Genomic DNA, 27819 nt, shown 5'->3' with positions numbered 1-27819 from the left:
CACACACACACACACACAACTTAGAAAACCACTGGTGCCCAAAACAAACATTTTTGACCTCGGAGTGAAATTAATTTCCAAGTACATAAAGCAGCATTGAGCCCAAAAGCCACTTGACACACATTTCATGGACAGTATTGTTAAGACTTTAAAAATTGTTGCAAATACTGGAAATGCAGAAATAGACTGGTTAAGCTAGTAGTACACTCCTTCCCATCATGTCCGTGACCTGGATCAGGCCAGAGATACTGTATGCCATTACCATTACATGCAAGATTTTCTTTGGCAGAACAGTTGGAGAAGTAAGCTCATGTGTGCCATACTTGTCCTTGGCATAACTCTTTAAGATCAATGCCCAGAAGCCTCTTCCATGGCCTGAAGTAGGTACCTTCTTGTATGGATTTCTGTCGTGATCTTTCTACTGTCATGTTGGGAAAGGTTCCTCCATAAGTTTTAGGAATGGGGAAAATGGAGGAAAAAAGACTTTAGGAAAAATGAGTTATCTTGAAACCAGTTTTAGACAAGAGTCACACAATGGAAATTGAGATCGTCCCTAATTACAGCATATAAGCTGACCCTGCGTACCTGGCTGTTGAAGCAGTGTTTTTTCTGGATGAGGTGAATGGTGTTGTAGGGGCCAAGAGTCCCATAATAATGTGGAGGCTCCATGCTTGATGATTACTGAATACACTGGCATTTCTCAAACACTGACTAGGGATTTGCACAATTGCCTACTGCCCAATGACATTTTTTCCACATGCACTCCACTTTGACAAGTTAATACTGGCCTCATGAAAGGAAAAAAAAATTATCTTGAGTTTACAAAGTATCGTTCTAATATGCTCCAAAAGCAAACGGGTATAATGTCAGACAATTGTTATATAATATAACCTTGTACAATATGAAGAACAGAACATTGCCTAAGGTCCCAATATGGGTGTGAAATACTATAGTTTATAGCATTCTTCTGTGTTAACTTACTCGCACATACTGATATTGTAGTTTCACAGGTTCTTTCAAATGGGACTGAAATTTGTTTCGTCGTCTTTTTCTGCCTGTTGAGAATGCAGTCAATTGTTGTCAAACTGACCTGGTTAATTCTTTTGAACACAATCTTTATTTGTCTGAGCCAAATAATACTGTTTGTCAGTTTCTTATTCAGGAGCAAAGAGTTTTGGTTTATCTCTACCCCATGGGTGTCTCTAAATTCAACACTACAAAATATGGTAAAAATAACATTTTATTTATATAGCACAGTTTAGTGCAAAAGATGTAGCTCAAAATGCTTTGCGAAATGTAAAATATAAAAATAAATATAGATGGACGCACTGTCCCTAATGAAATTAAGCATAAATTTTAAATTACAGTGGACTCAAGAGTTTTAATTATCCACAGGTCAAAGTCCTTTACAAATGTCAGAAAAGAAGTTTCAATAAAAAGAAACAAATCTCTAATGGTCACAAAAAAGAGACCAGTTTAATAACATGCTGTTGATCAAATGGCTGGCAGGAGAGAACAACAAAACTCCAGCAAGTGAGATGCTGGAGAAAAAAATTCTGTAGGGCAGGAGTTCATGTATTCAGTTCTTGGGTATAGCTATTGATTTCGCAAATTATTTGATCAGTCACCTGTAACTGATGTAATTGTTTAATTAGCTAGACTTTTTTTTCCTTTTGCATTCAGAAAAATGTGCTAGTCTGATGAAGCTTTCAGAATTGTAGCAGTACTGGTTGAGCATTGCAAATAAAACTCTGTACTAAAAATGACCAGCTACTTCACTATCAAATTCACTTGCAAAATAATTTGTAAATTTGAGCCTAAAACTCTTAGTACATGGAAAGAGCTATGCACACCCTTGGGAAAATGAGCAAACTCTGTACAGACTAGGTGTGACATTTTAGCCCACGAAGCTATGAGAAAACACTAGTAACCACTCCACACAATATAGATTGTAAATGGAGGCTTTTAATTTTCATGCTTCTCTGTTCATCACTATTAATGGGCAAATTATGGATTCTAACCAACTAGAACCTGGAATGCAGACACTTTAAATTCTCCTGATAATGAGCTGGATAAATCTAGACAGAAACTATACCACATCTCTAGGTCTTCATCCTCTGCAAACTTCTCTTCCAAGGACAGTAGTCCATTCATCAGACACTGGTGCAGTGGCTGGGTTTCAGCGTGTTTTAATTCAGTTTAGTATATAATGTTGTGAGGAAATTGAATGTTGTAGCCTGAATATTTGATCAACAGTAACTTCTTGATAAAGTAAGCAAGAAACCTTTTAAACCTGACTAAAAAAAATCCAAAGATGCATCCATTAACCTAGGAGTCACTAGTTAACCTGGCCTTTGTATGTTTGGGATATGAAAGAGAAAGTAGAGAGTCCTCTTGTAAAAAGTTAATTGATTTTAAGATTATGAATGAATGTCTTGCTGCAAGACCTCCTGGCATGAACATTTCCAGTTTTTCTGCATTATATACATTACAATTAGATGAGAGGACGAAATGGACATCCTTTGTTTCCTATACAGAAAATTTTGTATACTTGTAAAATTTAAATTTGATAATGGAAGAACAGTGAGGGTAGTTGTGTTAACGCATTTGGAGTGTGGCCTACAACCCTCACCCCCCTACCCTTTTAAACTTTTATCATAGATCTATGTCAAGGATAATTTTTTCAAGGATGTTGATCAGGGTCAGATAGAAGTCAAAAGTTTTACTACTTGCAGATCATTTTCACTTTGCATTAATTGAGTTAAAATATAAAAATTTTTTGTACAATGCTTACTGCTATTTTCAGATTGAATCATAAAAGGGTGATGTAAAACTGTTTAAATGGCAAATGATTACTTTTTCTTTTTACCCCCTGCAGGTCTAACAATGCATGCATCAATTCTTGCTTACATGTTTAACTTGGTAGAAGAAGGTAAAATTAACGCCAGCCTGAATCCAGCAAATCCAGTTAACAACCAGATATTTACTCAGGAATATGTGGCCAACCTTTTGAAATCTGCCTTCCCACATTTGCAAGAGTAAGTAGTGTATTTTTAATTTTCTGTGTTGCATTTATTTTTGTGTTTTTTAATTTAAAAAAAAAGCTTTTAACAGGATTTACTTTTTTTTTTTTTTTTTTTTTTTTCCCAGTGCGCAAGTTAAAGTTTTTGTAACGGGATTATTCAGCTTAAATCAAGACATACCTGCTTTCAAAGAGCATTTAAGGGACTTTCTTGTGCAAATTAAGGTAAGGCTGTGTGGTCTTCTTTTTTTAATAGTTTGTACAACTAATGGAACGAGCTGTTCCTTTTTTTTAGTTTAATACATCATCCTCCATCATTTCACTTTAACTTTCAGCTACACGTTAGTTGTTCTCTGAAGTGTACATATGTGAAAATAAATAAATAAAAATCATTGCAGTAATACAGAGAAGTATATGTACACCTAAGACATGGTATAGTACAATCAAAATTAGTACTGTTGCTACAGAAAAAAACAATAAGAATGTAGTCTGGATTTCACTCTGACGTTTAAATGAGTCCAGTCATTGAGCTTTAGAAGCAGAATTAAAAGTAGCATTTCAGAGTTAGATCCAAAAACCATGGATGCACTGTGTAGGTTAATATTATATCTATTTTAAACCTGCACTTGTGCTCACTCATCTTTGAATTGGCAGTCAAATGTTATAGAATGGATTTGTTTTACTGTTATAAATGTCTATCTTCAAATTCTCAATGGTATATGTTCTTCTGTAAGTTGGTGGAGGAAGTGCTATCTTCAGAGGTGTCAAAGTATTCTTATTTGCTGTAACTTTCGCTGATTGGAATGGAGTTATTTTGGGAGACTTGATGTTGCTTAGTATAGTTTAATTTCACATAAAACAAGTGCAGTAGCTTCAACAGATTCCACCCCTCCCAAAATAAAAATCTAATTCTGATTAAAGTCATGCACATTAGGCAGTATATACTCTAATCCGGAGTGGCACGGTGGTGCAGTGGGTAGCGCTGCTGCCTTGCAGTTAGGAGACCCGGGTTCACTTCCCGGGTCCTCCCTGCGTGAAGTTTGCATGTACTCCCCGTGTCTGCGTGGGTTTCCTCCCACAGTCCAAAGACATGCAGGTTAGGTGCATTGGCGATTCTAAATTGTCCCTAGTGTGTGCTTGGTGTGTATGTGCCCTGCAGTAGGCTGGCACCCTGCCCGGGGTTTGTTTCCTGCCTTGCGCCCTGTGTTGGCTGGGATTGGCTCCAGCAGACCCCTGTGACCCTGTAGTTAGGATGTAGCAGGTTGGTTGATGGATGGATACTCTAATCCGTGTGTCCTAGATTCTTAAAACATTCTGTATGACATGAATTAAGCTACTTCTAAAACTTGCCTCTTCTAACTTTTTTATGATTTATATTTCTTAGCTCATAGATTTAGTTGAGCTGTATCAAAGTTACAAGCATGCTACAAACAGAAAAGACATAATGTGATTCAGTTTGAAATGTGGCATGTTTTATTTGACCAAAAAGAAACTAGGTGGTAATCTATCAAAAATTATGCTGGAAACTGCAACCAGCTGCATGTTAAACTTGAACTTGTAGACCCTTATCTGTGAAGCATTTTGTGATGCATTAATCAAAGAGTGTTCATGTTTATTGTACAGTGGAACCTCGAGATACGATCACCTCTGTATACGAGAAATTCAAAATACGAGGAAAGTATGAGCGAAAAATTCAGATCTAAATGCGAGCATTGGCTCGCGTAACGAGCCACGAGCCAGGCTGTGGGTATAGCTCGCGGCTTAGCGAGGGGGCGTGGTAGCAGTTGCGAGCCGCGATCTGCGGTGTCTGCGTTTCTCACTTAAGTGCACAGGTGGGAAACTGCCCACATCCATGATTGTTCCTGTGGCTGATGGGCTGCAGCTGCCATGTCCTCCCCGCATATATAGAGAAGCGCGAGCCGGTTAAGGGGGAGAAGAAGTAAAAGGAGAGAGGGGGGGGGCAGGAAGTCGGTGCGGGAGAGCGAGCCTGCGCAGGCTCGCGTGTAGCTGAACAGGCGAGCCAAACAGCTGAAGCAGGACGGTGTAGAGAAGGTCAGCTGCATTAAGAGTGTCTCGCCTGTTGCAGAGCCCGCAGGCGAGACGCTAACAGAGAAGAAGCACCGGGGATTGTCATCTGTTTTTTAAAGACTGCATCTAATCAATGACTTTGTTAAATGGTCCGACTCAAACCACCTACACCTGAACACCAGCAAAACCAAGGAGCTGGTGGTGGATTTTAGGAGGCCCAGACCCCTCATAGACCCAGTGATCATCAAAGGTGACTGTGTGCAGATGGTGCAGACCTATAAATATCTGGGAGTGCAGCTGGATGATAAATTAGACTGGACTGCCAATACTGATGCGCTGTGCAAGAAAGGACAAAGCCGGTTATACTTCCTTAGAAGGCTGGCTTCCTTCAACATCTGCAATAAGATGCTGCAGATGTTCTATCAAACAGTTGTGGCGAGCGCCCTCTTCTACGCAGTGGTGTGCTGGGGAGGCAGCATTAAGAGGAAAGACGCCTCACGCCTGGACAAACTGGTGAGGAAGGCAGGCTCTATTGTTGGCATGGAGCTGGACAGTTTAACATCTGTGGCAGAGCGAAGGGTGCTCAGCAGGCTCCTATCAATTATGGAGAATCCACTGCATCCACTAAATAATGTCATCTCCAGACAGAAGAGCAGCTTCAGCGACAGACTGCTGTCACTGTCCTGCTCCACTGACAGACTGAGGAGATCGTTCCTCCCCCAAACTATGCGACTCTTTAATTCCACCAGGGGGGGTAAACGTTAACATTTAACATTATACAAAGTTATTGTCTGTTTTTTTTCACCTGTATTATTATCATTCTTTAATTTAATATTATTTATTGTATCAGTATGCTGCTGCTGAAGAATGTGAATTTCCCATTGGGATTAATAAAGTATCTATCTATCTATCTATCTATCTATCTATCTATCTATCTATCTATCTATCTATCTATCTATCTATCTATCTATCTATCTATCTATCTATCTATCTATCTATCTATCTATCTCTCTATCTCTCTATCTCTCTATCTCTATCTATCTATCTATCTATCTATCTATCTATCTATCTATCTATCTACGTTTTAACCTCGTGTTAAAGGATTGTTATTCTTGTGTATTTTAAACCTCCACTTCACAACTGTTTTAAGGATTGTTTATTTAAAGATTTATTGAATGCTCTACTGCACTTTGGACACCTGTTTTGATTCTTTTAATAATCAGTTATTATTTACCAGTGTTATTTATTAAAGGTAGACTACAGTATATATAATTTATCAGTGTTATTTGTTAGGAAAATGGATTTTTATGTTAATATATTTGGGGTGCGGAACGGATTAACTGGATTTCCATTATTTTCAATGGGGAAGTTTGTTCTAGATACGAGAAATTCGCTATACAAGCTCAGTGCTGGAACGAATTAAACTTGTATCTAGAGGTTCCACTGTACTAAGTAGTTTTTGTGATATTCTTGTAACAGATTTGTGTTATGCATGAAAGCCACTTGTGATTTTTGTGTTCAGTGTGGTTTTATCTGATTAACTGAATTGAAATTCATAGCTTTTTTAAATCTTTTTCAAATCTCATCATGAGGGAAAGTGTAATTTCTCACTTTAGTGTTTTCCTTTTCAATGATCTTATTGTAATGTAATAAGCACATTTTCCTGACTGTTTCTTTTGCACTAAGTTTGAGTTTATATTCTTATAAAGGAGTTTGCTGGTGAAGACACATCTGACCTCTTCTTGGAAGAAAGAGAAGCTTCCCTACGACAAGCGCAGGAAGAAAAACACAAGTTACAGATGTCTGTGCCTGGAATATTAAATCCACACGAAATTCCAGAAGAAATGTGTGATTGAAAAATCATATATCAAGCCAAGTTTTGTCAGATTACTTCTAAATGGATTGCGTTCAGAAGTGAACTGCACTTGGGTATTTGTTGACCAAAACAATGCCAATATGTAAATTATACTGTGTCACATAGTGGCCCTTTTTACTTAGTATGCGTTTTGTATGAAAACTTTCTTGTGTAATATCGTTCCATTGTTAAAGCTTATGTTTGGTCATATTAATTTAGATCTGCATGAGGTTGTAAGAAATAAAGCATTTTAAATTTCTTGCCCATTTTTATTTTTTTAGGCAAGAGAAGCTATTGTGTAAACTTGTATGTGTAAAGGCCTCTGCAAAATGGCTTCTAAAACTATTCTATTGCTGATAACCAATTTTTGGTGGGATACTACAGATGTATCACACAGTCTTGAAGAATCAATGCAAGGAAGTGTGGGTTAAAGATGCTGCTTTTTGTCAACAGTGTAGAGTTAGGTTTGGTTTGAATGGTTGTTCTTGACTAAATTACCATTAATTTTCTTGCTAGACACATTTTTTGCAGCAGGATTATGTGCATATCATCCCATTGTAAAGCATCGTTAAAAGCTCGGGAACACAACAGTTGAGTTATTTTTACTTTTTTGTGCGTGTTTGGGGGTGTGTGTGTGTGTGTGTGTGTGTGCGCTGTCGCATTGTCGACAACAGCTTTTGTTTTCCTCAATGAGGAGTGTTGCTCAGTTGTGAGCCTTCATTAATTCGAAGTGAAAGTGGTTAAAAATATTTATCGATTAGCATAGGCCGCATCTTTATAACAACTCATGTTAATTCTGATGGCTTTTGAGATGACTTGTACTAATTTACATTGTTTACCATGCTGTAGTGCTTCAAGAACACTACTTAAGAGCAAAATAAACTTGGTTTACATTTAATTTTGTATTTTTTGCATTCATTTTTTTTGTTATATGCCAGTATCACATGCTTTTATTCAGATACTTTGATTCTGATATAAGTTCAAGAAAATGTATATACACAAATTATATTCTTGAAGACTTTCCAAAGGCAAAATTCCCTTCTAAGTGTCAAACTTCTTGTGAAACTTTTAAAACTGATTAAAGTTGATAATTTTATAATTGATGGCCTCTGGAGAATTTTATAATGCATGGTTTGATTTTTTTAAAAAGCAAAACCCAGTGTTTGTTTATTATCCAAAAATGAGTGTGCTAAGTATTCTTCTCATGTAGTTTTGTAATCTGCTCCATCATCCACCAGCAACAGAATGTTTTTGCATTTCATTGCACTATTCCTTCATTTAAATCATTTTCATTTAGAATTAAAAGCACATTTTGTAGAAATTGAATTGTTAAACATAGAAGCTAGCATTTGAGTTTGGACTTGTAGCAGACATTGAGAAACACCCTGAGGACTGCTAAATTAGTGTTGGATGGCTTAACAATAAATGCCCCTGGTAATAATAGAGAGTTTGGAATATGTGATATCTGGGCTATGGTTGGGCCATTGATCACATTTTTACATATTGATAGTTGTAAGAGAAAATGTCTGAAAGATGTGATCATTTTGAATGGACCTAATGTGGCTATGACATTTGAAAATAATTTTTTAGTTTATGAAGATTTTGAAGGTTTTATTTATGAAGAATATTGTGTGTGTGTATATAACAGAGTTGCACAGAAGGGTATGCAGAACCTAACAAAATCAATCATATTACTTTGATAGAGTCCAATAGTTGTTATAGGGTAGCGGGGATTGTGTAAAGAGCAGCATCCTGAGGGATATTGGTATATAATGAAGTACCCTAAGTTCTTGTCTATAAGCCGCGGCTTATCTAAGGAAAAAAGTTGTGAAAATGAAAAAATAGAATATCGGCTTATACATAAGTCCGGCTTATACATCCATCGCGGGGGTTGCGTTCCAGAGCCACCCGCGAAATAAGAATATCCGCGAAGTAGAAACCATATGTTTATATGGTTATTTTTATATTGTCATGCTTGGGTCACAGATTTGCGCAGAAACACGGGAGGTTGTAGAGAGACAGGAACGTTATTCAAACACTGCAAACAAACATTTGTCTCTTTTTCAAAAGTTTAAACTGTGCTCCATGACAAGACAGAGATGACAGTTCCGTCTCACAATTAAAAGAATGCAAACATATCTTCCTCTTCAAAGGAGTAAAGCAAACAAATCAATAGGTCTGTTTGGCTTTTAAGTATGCGAAGCACCGTGGCACAAAGCTGTTGAAGGCGGCAGCTCACACCCCCTCCGTCAGGAGCAGACAAAGAGAGAGAGAGGGAGAGTTTGTTTTTCAGTCAAAAATCAATACGTGCCCTTCGAGCTTTTAAGTATGCGAAGCACTGTGCAGCATGTCTTTTCAGGAATCAGCTTTACAAAAGATAGCAACGTGAAGATAATCTTTCAGCATTTTTAGACGAGCGTCCGTATCGTCTAGGTGTGCAAACAGCCCCCCTGCTCAATCCCCATACGTCAGGATCACAGATAGTCAGCGCAAGAGAGACAGAAAAGTAAGCCGGGTAGCTTCTCAGCCATCTGCCAATAGCGTCCCTTGTATGAAATCAACTGGGCAAACCAACTGAGGAAGCATGTACCAGAAATTAAAAGACCCATTGTCCGCAGAAATCCGCGATATATATTTAAATATGCTTTAATATAAAATCACAATTTAAATGACCGCTACGCGCTCGTGTTGACTCGGCGACGCCCAGAGCAGAAAGAACGCACTCCGGCCGCTCCAACCGCGCCATGCGGGGAGTGAGAGAGACGCCAATATCTCACACTCTCTCCCCCCTTAAAGAAATTAAATGGGCGCGAGTGAGACCACTGACCTCCCTCCCTTCTATTAGTTATAGGTTATAGTACGTTCGGCTTATCCATGAGTCCGGCTTATCTATGATACGATTTTATTTTAAAAATTCGTATGATTTTTGGTCTCCGGCTAATACATGAGTCCGGCTTATAGACAAGAACTTAGGGTAATATATATAAATGGTGGCCATAACAAGACCATCTTCATATCCTATATCCTGTAACAGTCAAATGAAGTGTGCAGGATCTCTAACATAAGAGATAACCATAAGTGAAATTAGTATTTGGCTTGACCACCCTTGCCTTTAAAAACAGCAGCATTGTCTTAGGCATACACTTGCACGTAGTTTCAGAGGGTGGTAGGTTGCTACAAGCCTCTTGGAGAATTTGCCACAGTTCCAATGCAGACGTTTGACTGTTTTACTCACTTCTGTCTCTGCAAGTAATCCCATACTGGCTTAATGATGTGATCAGGGCTTTGAGGCAGTCATACTAGCTGCTTCAGGATTCCCTATTCCTCCTCTTGCTGCCAATAGTTTTTAATGGTTTTGGTTGTGAGTTTGGTTCATTGTAATGCTGCGGGATGAAGCATCCCCAATGGTACTGTATGATGGAAAATAATCTTCTATACCTATCAGCAGTGAAGAAGCCATTTAATTTGTTGAAGCGCATCCCCAAACCTTTAGGGTACCTCCACTGTGTTTCACTTTCACCCACATTTATCCATGTACTGTTCTCCATCCCTTCAGCAGGCAAACTGTCTTCTGTTAGAGCCAAACATTTTAAATTTTGACAGACCAGAGCACCTTCTGCCATTTTTCTGCTCATTCATCCTTGTGTTTAAATGTACAGTATAAGGAGTTATTTGGTTTTATTTCAAGTGTAGGACAAAGTAGGCAATGCCTGTTTAAAAAGACTTTTTAGTGAAATACAAGGCCAGTCAAGACTGTGGATTTAACAATCGTGCCAAAAAGCAGCTCCATCCTCAACCTCTGTTCCTGAGAAAATTACTTGACTGCAGCTTGTAACATTCATAGTCGGTCCTGCACTTCACCCGAAAACAAAGGTGTAAATCAGAATTGAGCTGATGTCTCTGCCGACTCCTTGAAACGTGCTGACACCAAATGCACACCTAGGTTCGAACAAAGAGCTTCACCTCAATGAGTAGTAACTTGGATGATGAAGTAATGTGCCTGTGAGTGGACACTGGTTCTGCAGCTGGAAATGACCTTAATCCAATCGTTAGAGGTTACATCCTCCTTTAAAACTAACTGGTCTCTGAAACCAAAAAGCTGTGATGAGCCACTCTTTGGAGAGCTGAAAGATGAGATGCACTCTGCAATGTCCTGGGCCAAAAATGAGAAACAGCCATTACTTCAAGAAGGGAACTTCAGCATTTAAACTCTAGTGCCAGAAAGAGGACTTCTCCCTATGAAGTTGCAGAAGACTCCACAAAAAAAAGACACCATATTGCAATGTAAGAGAGTGCACTCCAATGCAAATCTGAAGCAACAACTCAATGCAACATTGGGCCTCATCCTTAAAGACTTGGTATCACAAAACTATCTGTGCCAACAAAAATTAGAACTCTCAATAGCCAGTAAATTACATGCTTGTCTGGCATCCAGTTATCTGTGTCAATGTACACCGAAGGTTGCTTTGGGCAGAGCGAGTAAAATCTGCGGAGATTCACCAAAGGATGTTGGCTTAGTATGAAACAAAGTATATGACTGGATAGAAAGGTTTAAAGTGCGGAAGAATAAGTGGATTTAGTTGACATTCAGCATTGTGCACGCAAGTCCACGTCAACATGTTGAAATCCTTCATCAGAGAAGATTGACAGGTTACGTTAGTGCTGTACATTTGCATGTCTGCCAAGGATCTGCCCATTCCATTGTGTATGATGACTTGGGTACTAGCATCCATGTTAGTTTGACTGGCAGAGCACTGTGCACGTTGGAACTGTCCAGGAGTCCTTGTGAACGTGTTGTGTTGTTACCACATAGTTTGTGAATTAATTTTACTTTTTGATTTTCCCTCTTGTTCATTTGCCATACTGTAATTCTATAATCCTTGTGTTTATCTGTAAATTGTATTATTTGGGTTCTTAAAATGAGTGTACTTCAGTTACCTTATTACAGGTCGAATAGCTGGAGACCACCTTCTACAGTAAGGAAAATAAGGTAGGAGCCTTATCAAGTTATTTAATTTAATTACCAGCATTGCCAAAGGCAAAACTGTTCATTTATTTGGTTGTAACTTCCACTGCTGACCAGGCTTCTCTGGACTATAGAAGGGTATTAGCAAAATACCAGCGCTTCGCAGCGGAGAAGTAGTGTGTTAAAGAGGTTATGTAAACATATATATACATATATATATACACACACACACACACATATAAACATATATATACACGCACACATACATACATAGTGTGTTATAACACGGGCTGTGATTGTTACATGGGAGGGAGACGACAAATCACAGTTTCCCGCTTTCTAATCGGGCCTGTGATTGGTGCTTTGACGGATGCCCAGATCCCACAGTATGTCCCCTTAGGAGAGGCGTTAGGCAAGTGTAATTGAATAGCAGTGCTGCAAGTTTAGCTTTACACCTGTTTTTAAGGCTTGTTGACTGAAAGGGGCTTTCATGAAAAAAGTTAGGGCTTTGCTACAGGATACACCCTCCACAAGTTAAGGAAGTAAAAATAAAGGTATATCTTTTATTTAAACCTTTTAAGTTTGTATGCGGGGGGCGGTATGGTGGTGCAGTGAAAGGTGCCAGTTAGGAGACCCGGGCTCGCTTCCTTGCGTGGAGTTTGAATGTTCTCCCCGTGTCTGTCTGGGTTTCCTCCGGGTACTCCGGTTTCCTCCCATAGTCCAAAGACATGCAGGTTAGGTGCATTGGCGATTCTAAATTGGCCCTAGTGTGTGCTTGGTGTGTGGGTGGGTGTGTTTGTGTGTGTCCTGCGGTGGGTTGACACCCTGCCCAGGATTGTTAACTGCCTTGTGCCCTGTGTTGGCTGGGATTGGCTCCAGCAGACCCCCGTGACCCTGTGTTCGGATTCAGCGGGTTGGAAAATGGATGGATATATATATAGATATATAGATAGATAGATAGATATACTGTGTATATACATATCTACTTATTGGCTCCTGTATTTAGGATATAACGGGTTGGATAATGGATGGATGGACATCTGTATGCATAGCCCTATTTGCCCGTTTTCGTTTTTTTTCTTTCTTCAGTAATATTTCAGCAAACCCGGAGCTTGTCAGTTCAAATCCTGGTACTGACACCACTGTGTGACCCTGAGGAAGTCACTTCACCTGCCTGTGCTGCAAAAAACAAAAGTAATATAACAAATTGTACCTCAGATGTTGCAAGTTGCTGGAATAAAGGCATAAGTCAAATAGATAAATATGTATTATACACATAGGAACTATTCATTTATTTTCAGTTAAGTCATCTGCAGCAAACGTTTATAAATGAGGGTTTCTCCTTTTTAGATAGTGCAAACTGTTTCTTCTTCATTGACGTTTTCTCTTGGAGAGCTTTTTTCATTTCATTGAAAACTAGCAAAATACCCGCGCTTCGCAGCGGAGAAGTAGTGTGTTAAAGAGGTTATGAAAAAGTAAAGGAAACATTTTAAAAATAACGTAACATGATTGTCAATGTAATTGTGTTGTCATTGTTATGAGTGTTGCTGTCATATATATATATACATACATATACACATATTTTATATATATATATATATGTATTATATATATACACACACATATATTATATATAGCAAAATACCCGCGCTTTGCAGCGGAGAAGTAGTGTGTTAAAGAGGTTATGAAAAAGTAAAGGAAACATTTTAAAAATAACGTAACATGATTGTCAATGTAATTGTGTTGTCATTGTTATGAGTGTTGCTGTCATATATATATATATATATATATATATACATACATATATATATACATACATATATATACACATATATTATATAGCAAAATACCCGCGCTTCGCAGCGGAGAAGTAGTGTGTTAAAGAGGTTATGAAAAAAAAAAGGAAACATTTTAAAAATAACGTAACATGAGTATCAATGTAATTGTGTTGTCATTGTTATGAGTGTTGCTGTGTTTTATATATATAAAATACACACACACACATATAAACATATATATACATATACATATACACATATATATACACATATCTACATATATATATATATATATATACATATAAACATCCACATATCAACATATATATATACACATATATACACACACACACGCTTTATGGGTGATGATTGTTTTACTCGTTTTATCTTTATTTTATTTTATTGTAGAATCAACTCGTATCTGCGCACAGCAGGTCAGCCGTGGGCGGATGCGTATGGTGTATTCACTCCATGTTATCGTGCATTGCGCTGTCACTGGTATTTTGATAAAAGAATTTGAACAACATATAAGAAGCGTATAAATTATTAAACAGTAAAACATTAACATTTAAGAAGTAAAGTTACATTAAGTACTACTGCAGTGCCTTCGGGTATACCTCATTTTTTGTTTGCCCATTACATGCTTAAATGTATACATTTTTTGGTGCACCAACCCGAGAACACGCGACATAGAACCGAGCGTGGGAGAAGCATGGATTTTAAACACGCGTTCAGTTCATCTGCTGGTCTCCCTCGTGGAATAACTGGTAATGTTTGACTAAAATCTACAGCGAGTAAAACGACATTACCTCCTATTTTTTTTTTTTACGATCTCTGAGATCTTGCTTTTTTCGGTTCAAGGCTTCATAAGCTCTTTTATGTTGTATGGTGTACTTATCCCAAACCATCATCTTTGAATGTTGCAAGACTTTCGCCTTGTATGTAGATCGGGGTAATTACATTCATTGCATTCCTAGTCTGAATCACAATGTGATTGTATGGGTGGTTACCTGCCACTGTAGGGTTGCCACCCGTCCTTTAAAATACAGAATCGTGCCGCGTTTGAGAATGAAATTGCGCGTCCCGTTTTGAATCAATACTGGACGGGATTTATCCCGTATTTTTTTTATAATTTTTTTTTTAAAGCAGCGTCTCATGCAAATCATCCGACACGTATTTTATGAAGATGCCTCCTTTCCTACTTTTGATTGGGTAATACTTGATGTCATCGTTAGTTTGATTGGTGTTTTTAACTGTCCAGTGAGGAGGGCGTGTCTTTTAAGTAGAGTGTGCAAAGTGTTGGCACTGAGATGTGGCGTCAGCACCATAGTTGAAGCCCCTAACGTTGCGGTCAGCAAGTCGGCTAACATCCGCCATGTGCCGTCTTTCAGTTGCGAGAAGCAGATCATAGAATGGTTGAAACTGTTGCCCCTAACGTTGCACCACGGCGTGTGGTTCGTTTATACCTCGTGTCTTCTCATTAAAGTTTAATCTCGCGAATATGTTATTGCAATCCGCAGCGGGAGCGTTTCTATAAACTTAATTTAAACTTACGTTTTACACCGTGCTTTGTTTCCCTTATGAACATGCTTGTATGCTTAACTCGCTCCGTTCTCAATTGTTTAATTAATTTTTTGCTCTTCGCTGTTTGCGGGTCTTCCTCCATTTCCCCCTACTTCGTTCTTTTATCTCGCGAATATGTTATTGCAATCCTTAACGGGAGCGTTTCAATAAACTGATTGAAAATAGTTTTGCATTTACCTTTTTAGTAAAAGGCGAGCTTTTAAGCCTGAGAAATCACCCCGTAAATGCACACGTTTAATTGGACATGTGTTAATATGTATGGTTACACAGTATTAAAAGACAGTGAACAACGTCAGTTACCTTTGTTCCCGCGTTTGATAAAAGGTGAGCTTTTAAGCCTGAGAAATCACCCCGTAAATGCACACGTTTAATTGGACATGTGTTAATATGTATGGTTACACAGTATTAAAAGACAGTGAACAACGTCAGTTACCTTTGTTCCCGCGTTTGATAAAAGGTGAGCTTTTAAGCCTGAGAAATCACCCCGTAAATGCACACGTTTAATTGGACGTGTTAATATGTATGCTTACACAGTATTAAAAGACAGTGAACAACGTCAGTTACCTTTGTTCCCGCGTTTGATAAAAGGTGAGCTTTTAAGCCTGAGAAATCACCCCGTAAATGCACACGTTTAATTGCACATGTGTTAATATGTATGCTTACACAGTATTAAAAGACAGTGAAAAATTAACGTCATTTACCTTCGTTCCCGCGTGTGACTCGTGCTGTAAATGTCTTCCTTGTTTTTAGTTCACGTGATTACGTAGGAGGCGTGATGACGCGATACGTGACTCCGCCTCCTCCATTACAGTGTATGGACAAAAAATATGTTCCAGTTATGACCATTACGCTTTGAATTTCGAAATGAAACCTGCCTAACTTTTGTAAGTAAGCTGTAAGGAATGAGCCTGCCAAATTTCAGCCTTCCACCTACACGGGAAGTTGGAGAATTAGTGATGAGTGAGTCAGTCAGTCAGTCAGTGAGGGCTTTGCCTTTTATTATTATAGATTAAAGCAGCAGCTGCCAAAATATGTAGCTTTCTTATTAATTTTTCAACATTGTGTAAAATAAATTTATAAAGTAACAAAAGGTTTAAATACTGGTTATCCTTTTACACTAAAATATTACTAAAGAGATGCAAAAAAAGTAAAATGGATATGTTCTTTTTCTTTAAGGAGATTAAATATTACTGAAGAAAGAAAAAAAAATAATAAAACAGCCAAATGGGGCTATGCATACGAACTTAAAAGGTTTAAATGAAACAGAAATATACATTTTATTTTTACTTCCTTAACTTGTGGAGGGTGTATCCTGTAGCAAAGCCCTAACTTTTTTCGTGAAAGCCCGTTTCAGTCAATAAGTCTTATGTGTGTGTTTATGTATGTGTGTATATATATGTAGATATGTGTATATGTAGATATGTATATATATGTATATGTATATAAATGTTTGTGTGTGTGTATATTATATATATAATATATATATATATATATATATATATATATATAAGACAGCAACACTTATAACAATGACAACACAATTACATTGACAATCATGTTACGTTATTTTTAAAATGTTTCCTTTTTTTTCATAACCTCTTTAACACACTACTCTGCTGCGAAGCGCGGGTATTTTGCTAGTATATACATACATATACACACATACATGCAGTTTCAATAACATAGAAATCAATATAAACATTAACATCATTATCATATGAGAATATGAAGTAATATATAAGAAGCACATTTCATATAAATATATATTATTAAACAGTAAAATCTTCTTCTATAATTTGCTACCGTGGCTATTGGTTTGTCTGTCCAGGATTTTAAATCACCTGTAGCTCGCAAACCGTTTCACCTATTGACTTGAAATCTGGTACACATATAGTACGTCACGTCTACTATCCGCTTTATGGGTGATGATTGTATTACTCTTTTAATCTTTATTTTATTTTATTGTAGAATCAACTCCTATCTGCGCATACCAGGGCGGCCGTGGGCGGATGCGTATGGTGTATTCACTCCATGTTATCGTGCATTGGCTGTCACTGGTATTTTGATAAAAGAATTTGAACAACATATAAGAAGCGTATAAATTATTAAACAGTAAAACATTAACATTTAAGAAGTAAAGTTACATTAAGTACTACTGCAGTGCCTTCGGGTATACCTCATTTTTTGTTTGCCCATTACATGCTTAAATGTATACATTTTTTGGTGTACCTACCCGAGAACACGCGACATATAACCGAGCGTGGGAGAAGCATGGATTTTAAACACGCGTTGAGTTCATCTGCTGGTCTCCCTCGTGGAATAACTGGTAATGTTTGACTAAAATCTACAGCGAGTAAAACGACATTACCTCCTTTTTTTTTTTTTTACGCTCTCTGAGATCTTGCTTTTTTCGGTTCAAGGCTTCATAAGCTCTTTTATGTTCTATGGTGTACTTATCCCAAACCATCATCTTTGAATGTTGCAAGACTTTCGCCTTGTATGTAGATCGGGGTAATTACATTCATTGCATTCCTAGTCTGAATCACAATCTGATTGTATGGGTGGTTACCTGGCACTGTAGGGTTGCCGCCCGTCCTTTAAAATACGGAATCGTGCCGCATTTGAGAAGGAAATTGCGCGTCCCGTTTTGAATCAATACGGGACGGGATTTGTCCCGTATTTATTTATCATTTTTTTTAAAGCAGCGTCTCATGCAAATCATCCCACACGCATTTTATGAAGATGCCTCCTTTCCTACTTTTGATTGGGTAATACTTGATGTCATCGTTAGTTTGATTGGTCTTTTTAACTGTCCAGTGAGGAGGGCGGGTCTTTTAAGTAGAGTCTGCAAACTGTTGGCACTGAGATGTGGCACCCGCTGCAGTATGCGTCCCTTATTTTATTGTATTAAAAGTGGTAACCCTACCTGGCAGGTAACACTTAAGTTTGGTCATGAAGTCGTCTAAAATCCGCCACGTGCCCTCTTTTAATTGCGAGAAGCAGATATATATAGCCAAATTCTCGCGGTTCGTTGCGGCGAAGTACTGCTTTTAATTTTTTAATAAGAAAAGAAAACCTTTTTAAACGGATCGAAAATATACCAATAACAATTTGTTAAGGATCTGTTTTTTTCTGAACCTCGCTTTTCACAGCTGTCGCGCTACGGCGTGTGTTTCGTTTATTTGACAGTATGTAGATCGTGGTAATTACATTCATGGCATTCGTTTTCTGAATCACAATCTGACTGTATGGGTGGTTACCTGCCAGGTTACGCTTGTGGTTGGTCAGGAAGTCGCCTTACATCCGCCACGTGCCCTCTTTCTGTTTCCAGAAGCTGATCATAGAATGGTTTTAATAGTTTACTTTCAAATAATGCAAAGAGTATGCGACACGTGTTTCTCCCTAATTCTGGGCTCATCAGGCATACACACTCACTGCATCCCCTCTCGTGAATCGATTCTCTATCGTCAGCGCCAGAGTTGAAGCCCCTAACGTTGCGGTCAGCAAGTCGGCTAACATCCGCCATGTGCCGTCTTTCAGTTGCGAGAAGACAGATCATAGAATGGTTGAAACTGTTGCCCCTAACGTTGCGCCATAGCGTGTGGTTCGTTTATACCTCGTGTCTTCTCATTAAACTTTTATCTCGCGAATATGTTATTGCAATCCGCAGCGGGAGCGTTTCTATAAACTTAATTTAAACTTACGTTTTACACCGTGCTTTGTTTCCCTTATGAACATGCTTGTATGCTTCACTCGCTCCCTTCTCAATTGTTTAATGAATTTTTTGCTCTTCGCTGTTTGCGGGTCTTCCTTCATTTCCCCCTACTTCGTTCTTTTATCTCGCGAATATGTTATCGCAATCCTTAACGGGAGCGTTTCAATAAACTGATTGAAAATAGTTTTGCATTTACCTTTTTAGTAAAAGGCGAGCTTTTAAGCCTGAGAAATCACCCCGTAAATGCACACGTTTAATTGCACATGTGTTAATATATATGGTTACACAGTATTAAAAGACAGTGAACGTCGTCAGTTACCTTTGTTCCCGCGTTTGATAAAAGGCGAGCTTTTAAGCCTGAGAAATCACCCCGTAAATGCACACGTTTAATTGCACATGTGTTAATATGTATGCTTACACAGTATTAAAAGACAGTCAAAAATTAATGTCATTTACCTTCGTTCCCGCGTTTGACTCGTGCTGTAAATCTCTTCCTTGTTTTTAGTTCACGTGATTACGTAGGAGGCGTGATGACGCAATACGTGACTCCGCCTCCTCCTTTACAGTATATGGACAAAAAATATGTTCCAGTTATGACCATTACGCGTAGAATTTCGAAATGAAACCTGTCAGTCAGTCAGTCAGTCAGTCAGTGAGTCAGTGAGGGCTTTGCCTTTTATTAATATGTATAGATATATGTATTGTATGTGTGTGTATATATATATATATATATGTATATATATATATATATATATATATATATATATATATATATATATATATATATATATATATATATATATTGTATGTGTATATATATATTATGAGGTGCCGTTCAGGAAAAAAAGATTGGTTAGTAAATATATACATTGGTTCAGATGTATATATCGGTTCGGATACATTGGTTTGAATATATACATTGGTTTTAATACATCCGTTCAGATATATATATCGGTTCACATATATACATTGGTTGGGATACATTGGTTCAGATATATACATCGGTTTAAATACATTGGTTGAGATATATATAAATTGGTTTGCATAGATCCATTCTGATATATATACATTGGTCGAGATACATCCGTTCAGATATATACATCGGTTTGAATACATCCGTTCAAATATATACATTGGTTGAGATATATATATATATTGGTTTAAATAGATTGGTTTAAATATATACATCGGTTCAGAGACATCCGTTCAAATATATACATTGGTTGGGATTTACGGGCAGGCACAAAGGGGCCACCCATGTTTAGCATCTCCCTTTCACTTCATCATTGCTTCAACACTGTTGTAATTGTTGTGCATATTTTATGCAAGTAGCATATGCCTGTCTGTCGTGTTTTGTTTCGTAAGCCCTCTTGGTTGGGGGTCCTCGATTTCAAAGCACTTTTTTTCCTTTCATTATTTAAAACACTTGCACAGATACCCGCCTCTTCACCCCGCTCCGTCCCTCCCCGGCTCATTGTACCCGCCTCACTCGCTCCCTCTTGTCCCTCCCATGACAGATTCTTCTCAAAAGCCGAGTTACCGGAAAGCATTGATCGCAACCGCAGTGTGTCCCATTTTTTCACCTCATGAGACGCTGGTTTATCAGTGACCGAAAGCCGCACGGTGATATCTGTTATTCCGCATTGGCAGCATTTCATTAAAGGGCGATATGCTTCAGCAAGGAACTTAGTCCCATTTGCTGAAAGGATGTTATGGAGGAAAACACTGGAGTTGCTTTGTTTCTTTAAAATGTTGATCACGGATCAAAATGACCAGAATATTCCTGCTTCACAAATAACTGACGTTTAACTGTGTTTATAGTAAAACTGACAAAACGACACACGTGCACACGTACACACGCACGTACACGCACGCGCACACACTTAAACTCACAAATCGTGGGTCCCACATACTACTGATTAAGTGTATGTGTCAGGGGCGATCATCAAGAGACGCTGGTTTATCATTAACCGAAAGCCGCCAGGTGATTTCTGTTATTTCGTATTGGCAGCATTTCATTAAAGGGCGATCTGTTTCAGCAGGGACATTAGTCCTGTTTGCTGAAAGGATGTTATGGAGGAAAACACTGCAATAGCGCTGTTTCTTCTGAATGTTTATCAGTGATCAAGGATCAGAATGATCAGAATATTCCTGCTTCACAAATAACTGATGTCTGTTTTTATTGTAAAACTGACAAAACCACACACGCACACGTATACACACACAACACACACACACACACTCAAAGTCACAAATCGTAGGTCGCACACACTACTGATTAAGTGTATCTGTCACGGGCGATCATTTTTTCCACCCCATAAAACGTTAGTTCGTCAAAGATAGAAAGCAGCGCGGTGATTTCTATTATTCCTTATTGGCAGCATTTCATTTAATATAATGATATAAAAAATCATACAAAATGGTATAGAATCTGCGTCGTAGACTTATTTTTTGTCATATTTCTTCAAAGAAGTCTTTAATTAGTTTGCTTAAAAAAATCTTATGCCACACCTGTGAACCGTTGAAAATCGCTGATCTTAATCAATCAATATATATTTGAACCGGTGCTCTAAAATATCTGTGCCTCGTAGAATTCAGTGTCCCTTCTCTTAGGTGCACTGAGATGTGATTGCTGCGGAACTCCTCTTATTCGCGTGCCTTTGCGCGCCGCTTGTCTTTTGTTTTAACGCATGCTCTGTGCAAAATGCTGTCATATCTTGTTATTAAACATGCACGCGCAGCGATGTCCTGATGTCTGCGTTCTAAGGCTGCAAGTATAGATAGATAGATAGATAGATACTTTATTAATCCCAATGGGAAATTCGTATATTAAACGCTATTCACGTTTTACCAAGGTGCTCTGTGATTGAGGGCAGACAGTAAACTTTGTTAAAATTATATCGAAAAATACCAGTTGTCAGTTGTATTTTCAGTCGTTTTGGCGTGTTTACTGTTCTGTTACCAAAAAATTCTTCAACGGGGCTCATCAACAAAGAAACATGCATAGTAAGATTTAGTAAAATATCAGTAATAATAATACATTGCTCGACACCCAGTAACACTTTACAGACATTTAAAAGACTGCTCGTTAAAATAAATGTAGCAATCCATTGTCATGCTATAATAGTTTTAATGACTCACATGGCGGAAGTGAAATTTGAGTTGAACAACAAAGCCTTTCCCTTGGATTTTTTTTCCTTTTTTATCCCCAGGAAAAACCACCTGTGCAAATGTTTAAGAGCAAGCTATCACTTATAGCATAATGGATTGCTACATTTATTTTAACAAGCTGTCTTTTAAATGTCTTTGTAAAGTGTTACTGGGTGTCGAGTAATGTATTATTATTACTGATATTTTACTAAATCTTACTAGCCACATTTCTTTGTTGATGAGCCCCGTTGAAGAATTGTTTGGTAACAGAACAGTAAACACGCCAAAACGACTGAAAATACAACTGACGACTGGTATTTTTTGATATCAGTTCGGATTCAGCGGGTTGGATGGATGGATTTTAACAAAGTTTACTGTCCGCCCTCAATCACAGAGCATCCCAGTAAAACGTGAACAGCGTTTAATATACCTGCAGCCTTAGAACGCAGACATCAGGACATCGCTGCGCGTGCATGTTTAATAACAAGGTATGACAGCATTTTGCACAGAGCATGCGTTAAAACAAATTGATTAAGATCAGCGATTTTCAACGGTTCACGTGTGCCGTAAGATTTTTTAAAGCAAACTAATTAAAAACACAAATAAGTCTACGACGCAGATTGTATACCATTTTATATGATTTTTATATCATTATTTTAATAATATACATACACTATATGTGGACTATAAAGCAATACATGTATAATTTCGTGCATTTTAACCAGTTTACATCTCTCAACTTGTTAAAAATTTGTATATAATCAATTTATATGAACCTTTACTTCAATAATATACACATTATGTTTGTATTGCGTGCGCACCTTACTGTGTAATTATTTCAATGAACTTGTGGTATTGTTGAGCGAATAGTGTCCCTATTTATACTCCACTACGCAGCGGCTGAATTTGATCACGCATTCACACGTATAATAATAATAATAATTCCTTACGTTTTATAGCGCCTTTCTTACTACTCAAAGCAATTTGTAAAAATAAATAAATAAATAAAATAACAGAAAGGAAGCCCCCCGGACACAAACCAGTGATCATTTAGCTGTGAGTTAGCATTTTACTCCTACCACCACCTTTTCATGTTAGATACGCCGCATTATAATTTTGAGCACTATTTTTTTATTTTAAACTGTCATAAATAAATTATATCAAAAAGGTTTTTTAAAAAGCCAATTCAAAGCAAAGAGGGTAAGTAATAACTATTTTCTTTTGTAAGTCAATCAAAAATGCTTAAGCCTAAAAGAACATCGTCCTGTCAAAATAAGAGACTCTTTCGCCTGGTTGACGTGAATCATCTTTAAATGAAATGCTGCCAATAAGGAATAATAGAAATCACCTTGCTGCTTTCTAACTTTGACGAACTAAAGTTTTATTAGGTGAAAAAAATGATCGCCCGTGACAGATACACTTAATCAGTAGTGTGTGCGACCTACGATTTGTGACTTTGAGTGTGTGTGTGTTGTGTGTGTGTACGTGCGTGTGTGGTTTTGTCAGTTTTACAATAAAAACAGACATCAGTTATTTGTGAAGCAGGAATATTCTGATCATTCTGATCCTTGATCACTGATAAACATTCAGAAGAAACAGCGCTATTGCAGTGTTTTCCTCCATAACATCCTTTCAGCAAACAGGACTAATGTCCCTGCTGAAACAGATCGCCCTTTAATGAAATGCTGCCAATGCGAAATAACAGAAATCACCTGGCGGCTTTCGGTTAATGATAAACCAGCGTCACTTGATGATCGCCCCTGACACATACACTTAATCAGTAGTATGTGGGACCCACGATTTGTGAGTTTAAGTGTGTGCGCGTGCGTGTACGTGTGTCGTTTTGTCAGTTTTACTATAAACACAGTTAAACGTCAGTTATTTGTGAAGCAGGAATATTCTGGTCATTTTGATCCGTGATCAACATTTTAAAGAAACAAAGCAACTCCAGTGTTTTCCTCCATAACATCCTTTCAGCAAATGGGACTAAGTTCCTTGCTGAAGCATATCGCCCTTTAATGAAATGCTGCCAATGCGGAATAACAGATATCACCGTGCGGCTTTCGGTCACTGATAAACCAGCGTCTCATGAGGTGAAAAAATGGGACATACTGCGGTTACGATCAATGCTTTCCGGTAACTCGGCTTTTGAGAAGAATCTGTCATGGGAGGGACAAGAGGGAGCGAGTGAGGCGGGTACAATGAGCCGGGGCGGGACGGAGCTGGGCGAAGAGGCGGGTATCTGTGCGAGTGTTTTAAATAATGAAAGGAAAAAAAGTGCTTTGAAATCGAGGACCCCCAACCAAGAGGGCTTACGAAACAAAACACGACAGACAGGCATATGCTACTTGCATAAAATATGCACAACAATTACAACAGTGTTGAAGCAATGATGAAGTGAAAGGGAGATGCTAAACATGGGTGGCCCCTTTGTGCCTGCCCGTAAATCCCAACCAATGTATATATTTGAACGGATCTATCTGAACCAATATATATATATGAACGGATGTCTCTGAACCGATGTATATATTTAAACCAATCTATTTAAACCAATATATATATATCGAAACCAATGTATATCAACCAATATATATATCTCAACCAATGTATATATTTGAACGGATGTATTCAAACCAATGTATATATTTACTAACCAATCTTTTTTTCCTGAACGGCCCCTCATAATATATATATATATATATATATATATATATATATATATGTATATATATATATGTATATATATATATATATATGTGTATATATATATATATATATATATATTGTATTGCCGCAATGAAGCGCGAGAATTTGGCTATATATATCTGCTTCTCGCAATTAAAAGAGGGCACGTGGCGGATGTTAGACGACTTGATGACCAAGCATAAGCGTTACCTGCCAGGTAACCACCCATACAATCAGATTGTGATTCAGACTAGGAATGCAATGAATGTAATTACCCCGATCTACATACAAGGCGAAAGTCTTGCAACATTCAAAGATGATGGTTTGGGATAAGTACACCATAGAACATAAAAGAGCTTATGAAGCCTTGAACCGAAAAAAGCAAGATCTCAGAGATCGTAAAAAAAAAAATAGGAGGTAATGTCGTTTTACTCGCTGTAGATTTTAGTCAAACATTACCAGTTATTCCACGAGGTAGACCAGCAGATGAACTCAACGTGTGTTTAAAATCCATGCTTCTCCCACGCTCGGTTATATGTCGCGTGTTCTCGGGTAGGTACACCAAAAAATTTATACATTTAAGCATGTAATGAGCAAACAAAAAATGAGGTATACCCGAAGGCACTGCAGTAGTACTTAATGTAACTTTACTTCTTAAATGTTAATGTTTTACTGTTTAATAATTTATACGCTTCTTATATGTTGTTCAAATTCTTTTATCAAAATACCAGTGACAGCGCAATGCACGATAACATGGAGTGAATACACCATACGCATCCGCCCACGGCCGCCCTGGTGTGCGCAGATAGGAGTTGATTCTACAATAAAATAAAATAAAGATAAAAAGAGTATACAATACAATACAATCATCACCCATAAAGCGGATAGTAGACGTGACGTATTATATGTGTACCAGATTTCAAGTCAATAGGTGAAACGGTTTGCGAGCTACAGGTGATTTAAAATCCTGGACAGACAAACGAATAGCCACGGTAGCAAATTATAGAAGAAGATTTTACTGTTTAATAATTTATATTTATATGAAATGTGCTTCTTATATATTACTTCATATTCTCATATGATAATGATGTTAATGTTGTTTATATTGATTTCTATGTTATTGTAAGTGCATGTATGTGTGTATATGTATGTATATATAATATATATATATGTATGTATATATAATATATATATATGTATGTATATATAATATATATATATGTATGTATATATAATATATATATATAATATATTGTATGTGTATATATAAAATATATAGGACAGGACTGTGAAGTGTTGAGGTCTCCTCGAGATTCCCGTTTATTAACAACAAGGCTAATTTCGACAATAAAATTAAATAAGACATGAAACATAAATGGCTGGGGTTCAGTCATGTTGACTGCACTTCTGCAGGCTATTCTGGGGTCCATCAGTCATGGGTCTCAAAATGAATGCCGACTTCTGGCACAGGGGGCACAGTAGACATGGAAGTGATATAGAAGCCCCCCTACAGTTTTTATTTTTATGAATAGATTTTGGACAGTGGTGCTGCACTTGTCCAGCGTGCATTTTGCAAGCAGCAGACGGGAGGGATGCATTTCTTGGGCAAAGCCTCAGCTGTGGAAATGAGTGCCCCCTCCAGTGAGGAAGGACACAGGGGTGCAGTAGACAGGAAATTTGTACAGAAGATGCCCTGTAATCTCTTCAAAGAAAATCTGAGCAATTTTAGCTGTCCAGTGTTCAAGTTGCAAACAGCAAACGGAGGGCAGGCATTCCCATGCTACTGCTCCAGCCATAGAAATGAGCTTGCGCTTAAATCAGAGAAGTAATGCGTGGAGATGTACGAGCATGAAGCGATCTGTAACAGTCACGGTTTAGAGTGCATGGGCTGACTCCGAAGGGACACAGAATTCCAGGTGGCACCGATGATCTTCATAACACCTGTTAGAGTACTTTGAATGTAGTTGTATGGATTCACCGCTAGATGTCACAGTTTAGCCAAGCAGAGGATTTTCCAAATGGTGGCAGAATTTCAACATACAGTAAGTACTCTTGTAAAAACACGGACGTCCATTTTATTACCCACTTTTGCTGATGCTAAATATACTTCATGCAGCTTATGGAACAAACAAATCATGAGTGGCACTTTGTTTTACACCTGCCATCTACCTCCTCTCATTCTCTCTGAAGTTGTAGTGTGCAGAAGAATTTCTTTATTAAAATGCTGTTAGGATAAACTCGTGCTGCCCGTTTTCTATTGTATGGCATGTTGGACTTCCTCTGGGGAAATAAAATTCCTTATGATAATGTCATTCATATCACTATCACAACTCTGAAATTATATTCAACTCTGTAACCTGCCTTTTGTTTTAAGAGTTGGAAACTGCCTTCCTCTCAGACTGGTGACACTGCTAAACAATCAGACTCACTTGTTTAACAAACAATTGGATCAGAATTAAGAGACGTCCCACAGGCTGAGAGTACACAAGTGAACTCTACCCAGTATCTGTTTGAAGAAGCACCAAGAAGTACATCTTTTCTTGCTGCAGGGGCTGAGAAATGAGCTTCAGTTGTTAATTAATATTAATGCCCTGTTGTTTCTTCTACAGCCGACTTCTTTGTACTAACAGGTAAGTTTCTCAGTAGACGTGAGTAGACCTCTTCTTAGCAATCTCGACATCTCCTAAGACGGTAGCAATCATATTCAAATGGCGCTCTTACTGGCACTTGCAACTCCTGGGGCCTCATGCATAAGGCCGTGCGTAGAATTCACACTAAACCATGGCGTACGGACAAAAGTGGAAATGTGCATACACACAAAAAATCCAGACGCATAAATCTGTGCACACCTCAACTTCCACGTTCTTCTGCTACATAAATCCCAGTCACCGTGAAAAGTAACCCACGTGCACATGCCTGATGCCACACCCACACTCCTCCCAGAATTACGCCTCTTTGAATATGCAAATCAATATAAATAGCCCCTTATGTTTTGTGTTCTGTGAAAAGACAATGGCAGAAGCACGAGGGGGAAAA

General features: G+C 38.0%; 1 protein-coding gene across 2 annotated transcripts in view; it reads left to right on the top strand.

Moving 5' to 3' along the window:
* LOC114644471 (exportin-1) overlaps positions 1–7803 on the top strand; it is a 163649-nt gene extending 155846 nt beyond the window's left edge. For both annotated transcript variants that reach the window (XM_051919672.1, XM_051919673.1), the window contains exons 23-25: positions 2879–3038; positions 3151–3247; positions 6760–7803. In XM_051919672.1, coding sequence (XP_051775632.1) covers positions 2879–3038; positions 3151–3247; positions 6760–6906 — 404 coding nt within the window. In that variant the 3' untranslated portion in view covers positions 6907–7803. The remainder of the gene's footprint in view (positions 1–2878; positions 3039–3150; positions 3248–6759) is intronic.
* Positions 7804–27819: the final 20016 nt, after the last annotated feature.

This window comes from Erpetoichthys calabaricus, chromosome 15 (assembly GCF_900747795.2).
Source record: "Erpetoichthys calabaricus chromosome 15, fErpCal1.3, whole genome shotgun sequence".
Classification (NCBI taxonomy): Eukaryota; Metazoa; Chordata; class Cladistia; order Polypteriformes; family Polypteridae; genus Erpetoichthys; species Erpetoichthys calabaricus.
Note: the sequence above shows the minus strand (reverse complement) of the source record. Positions and strands in the feature narration are given on the sequence as shown.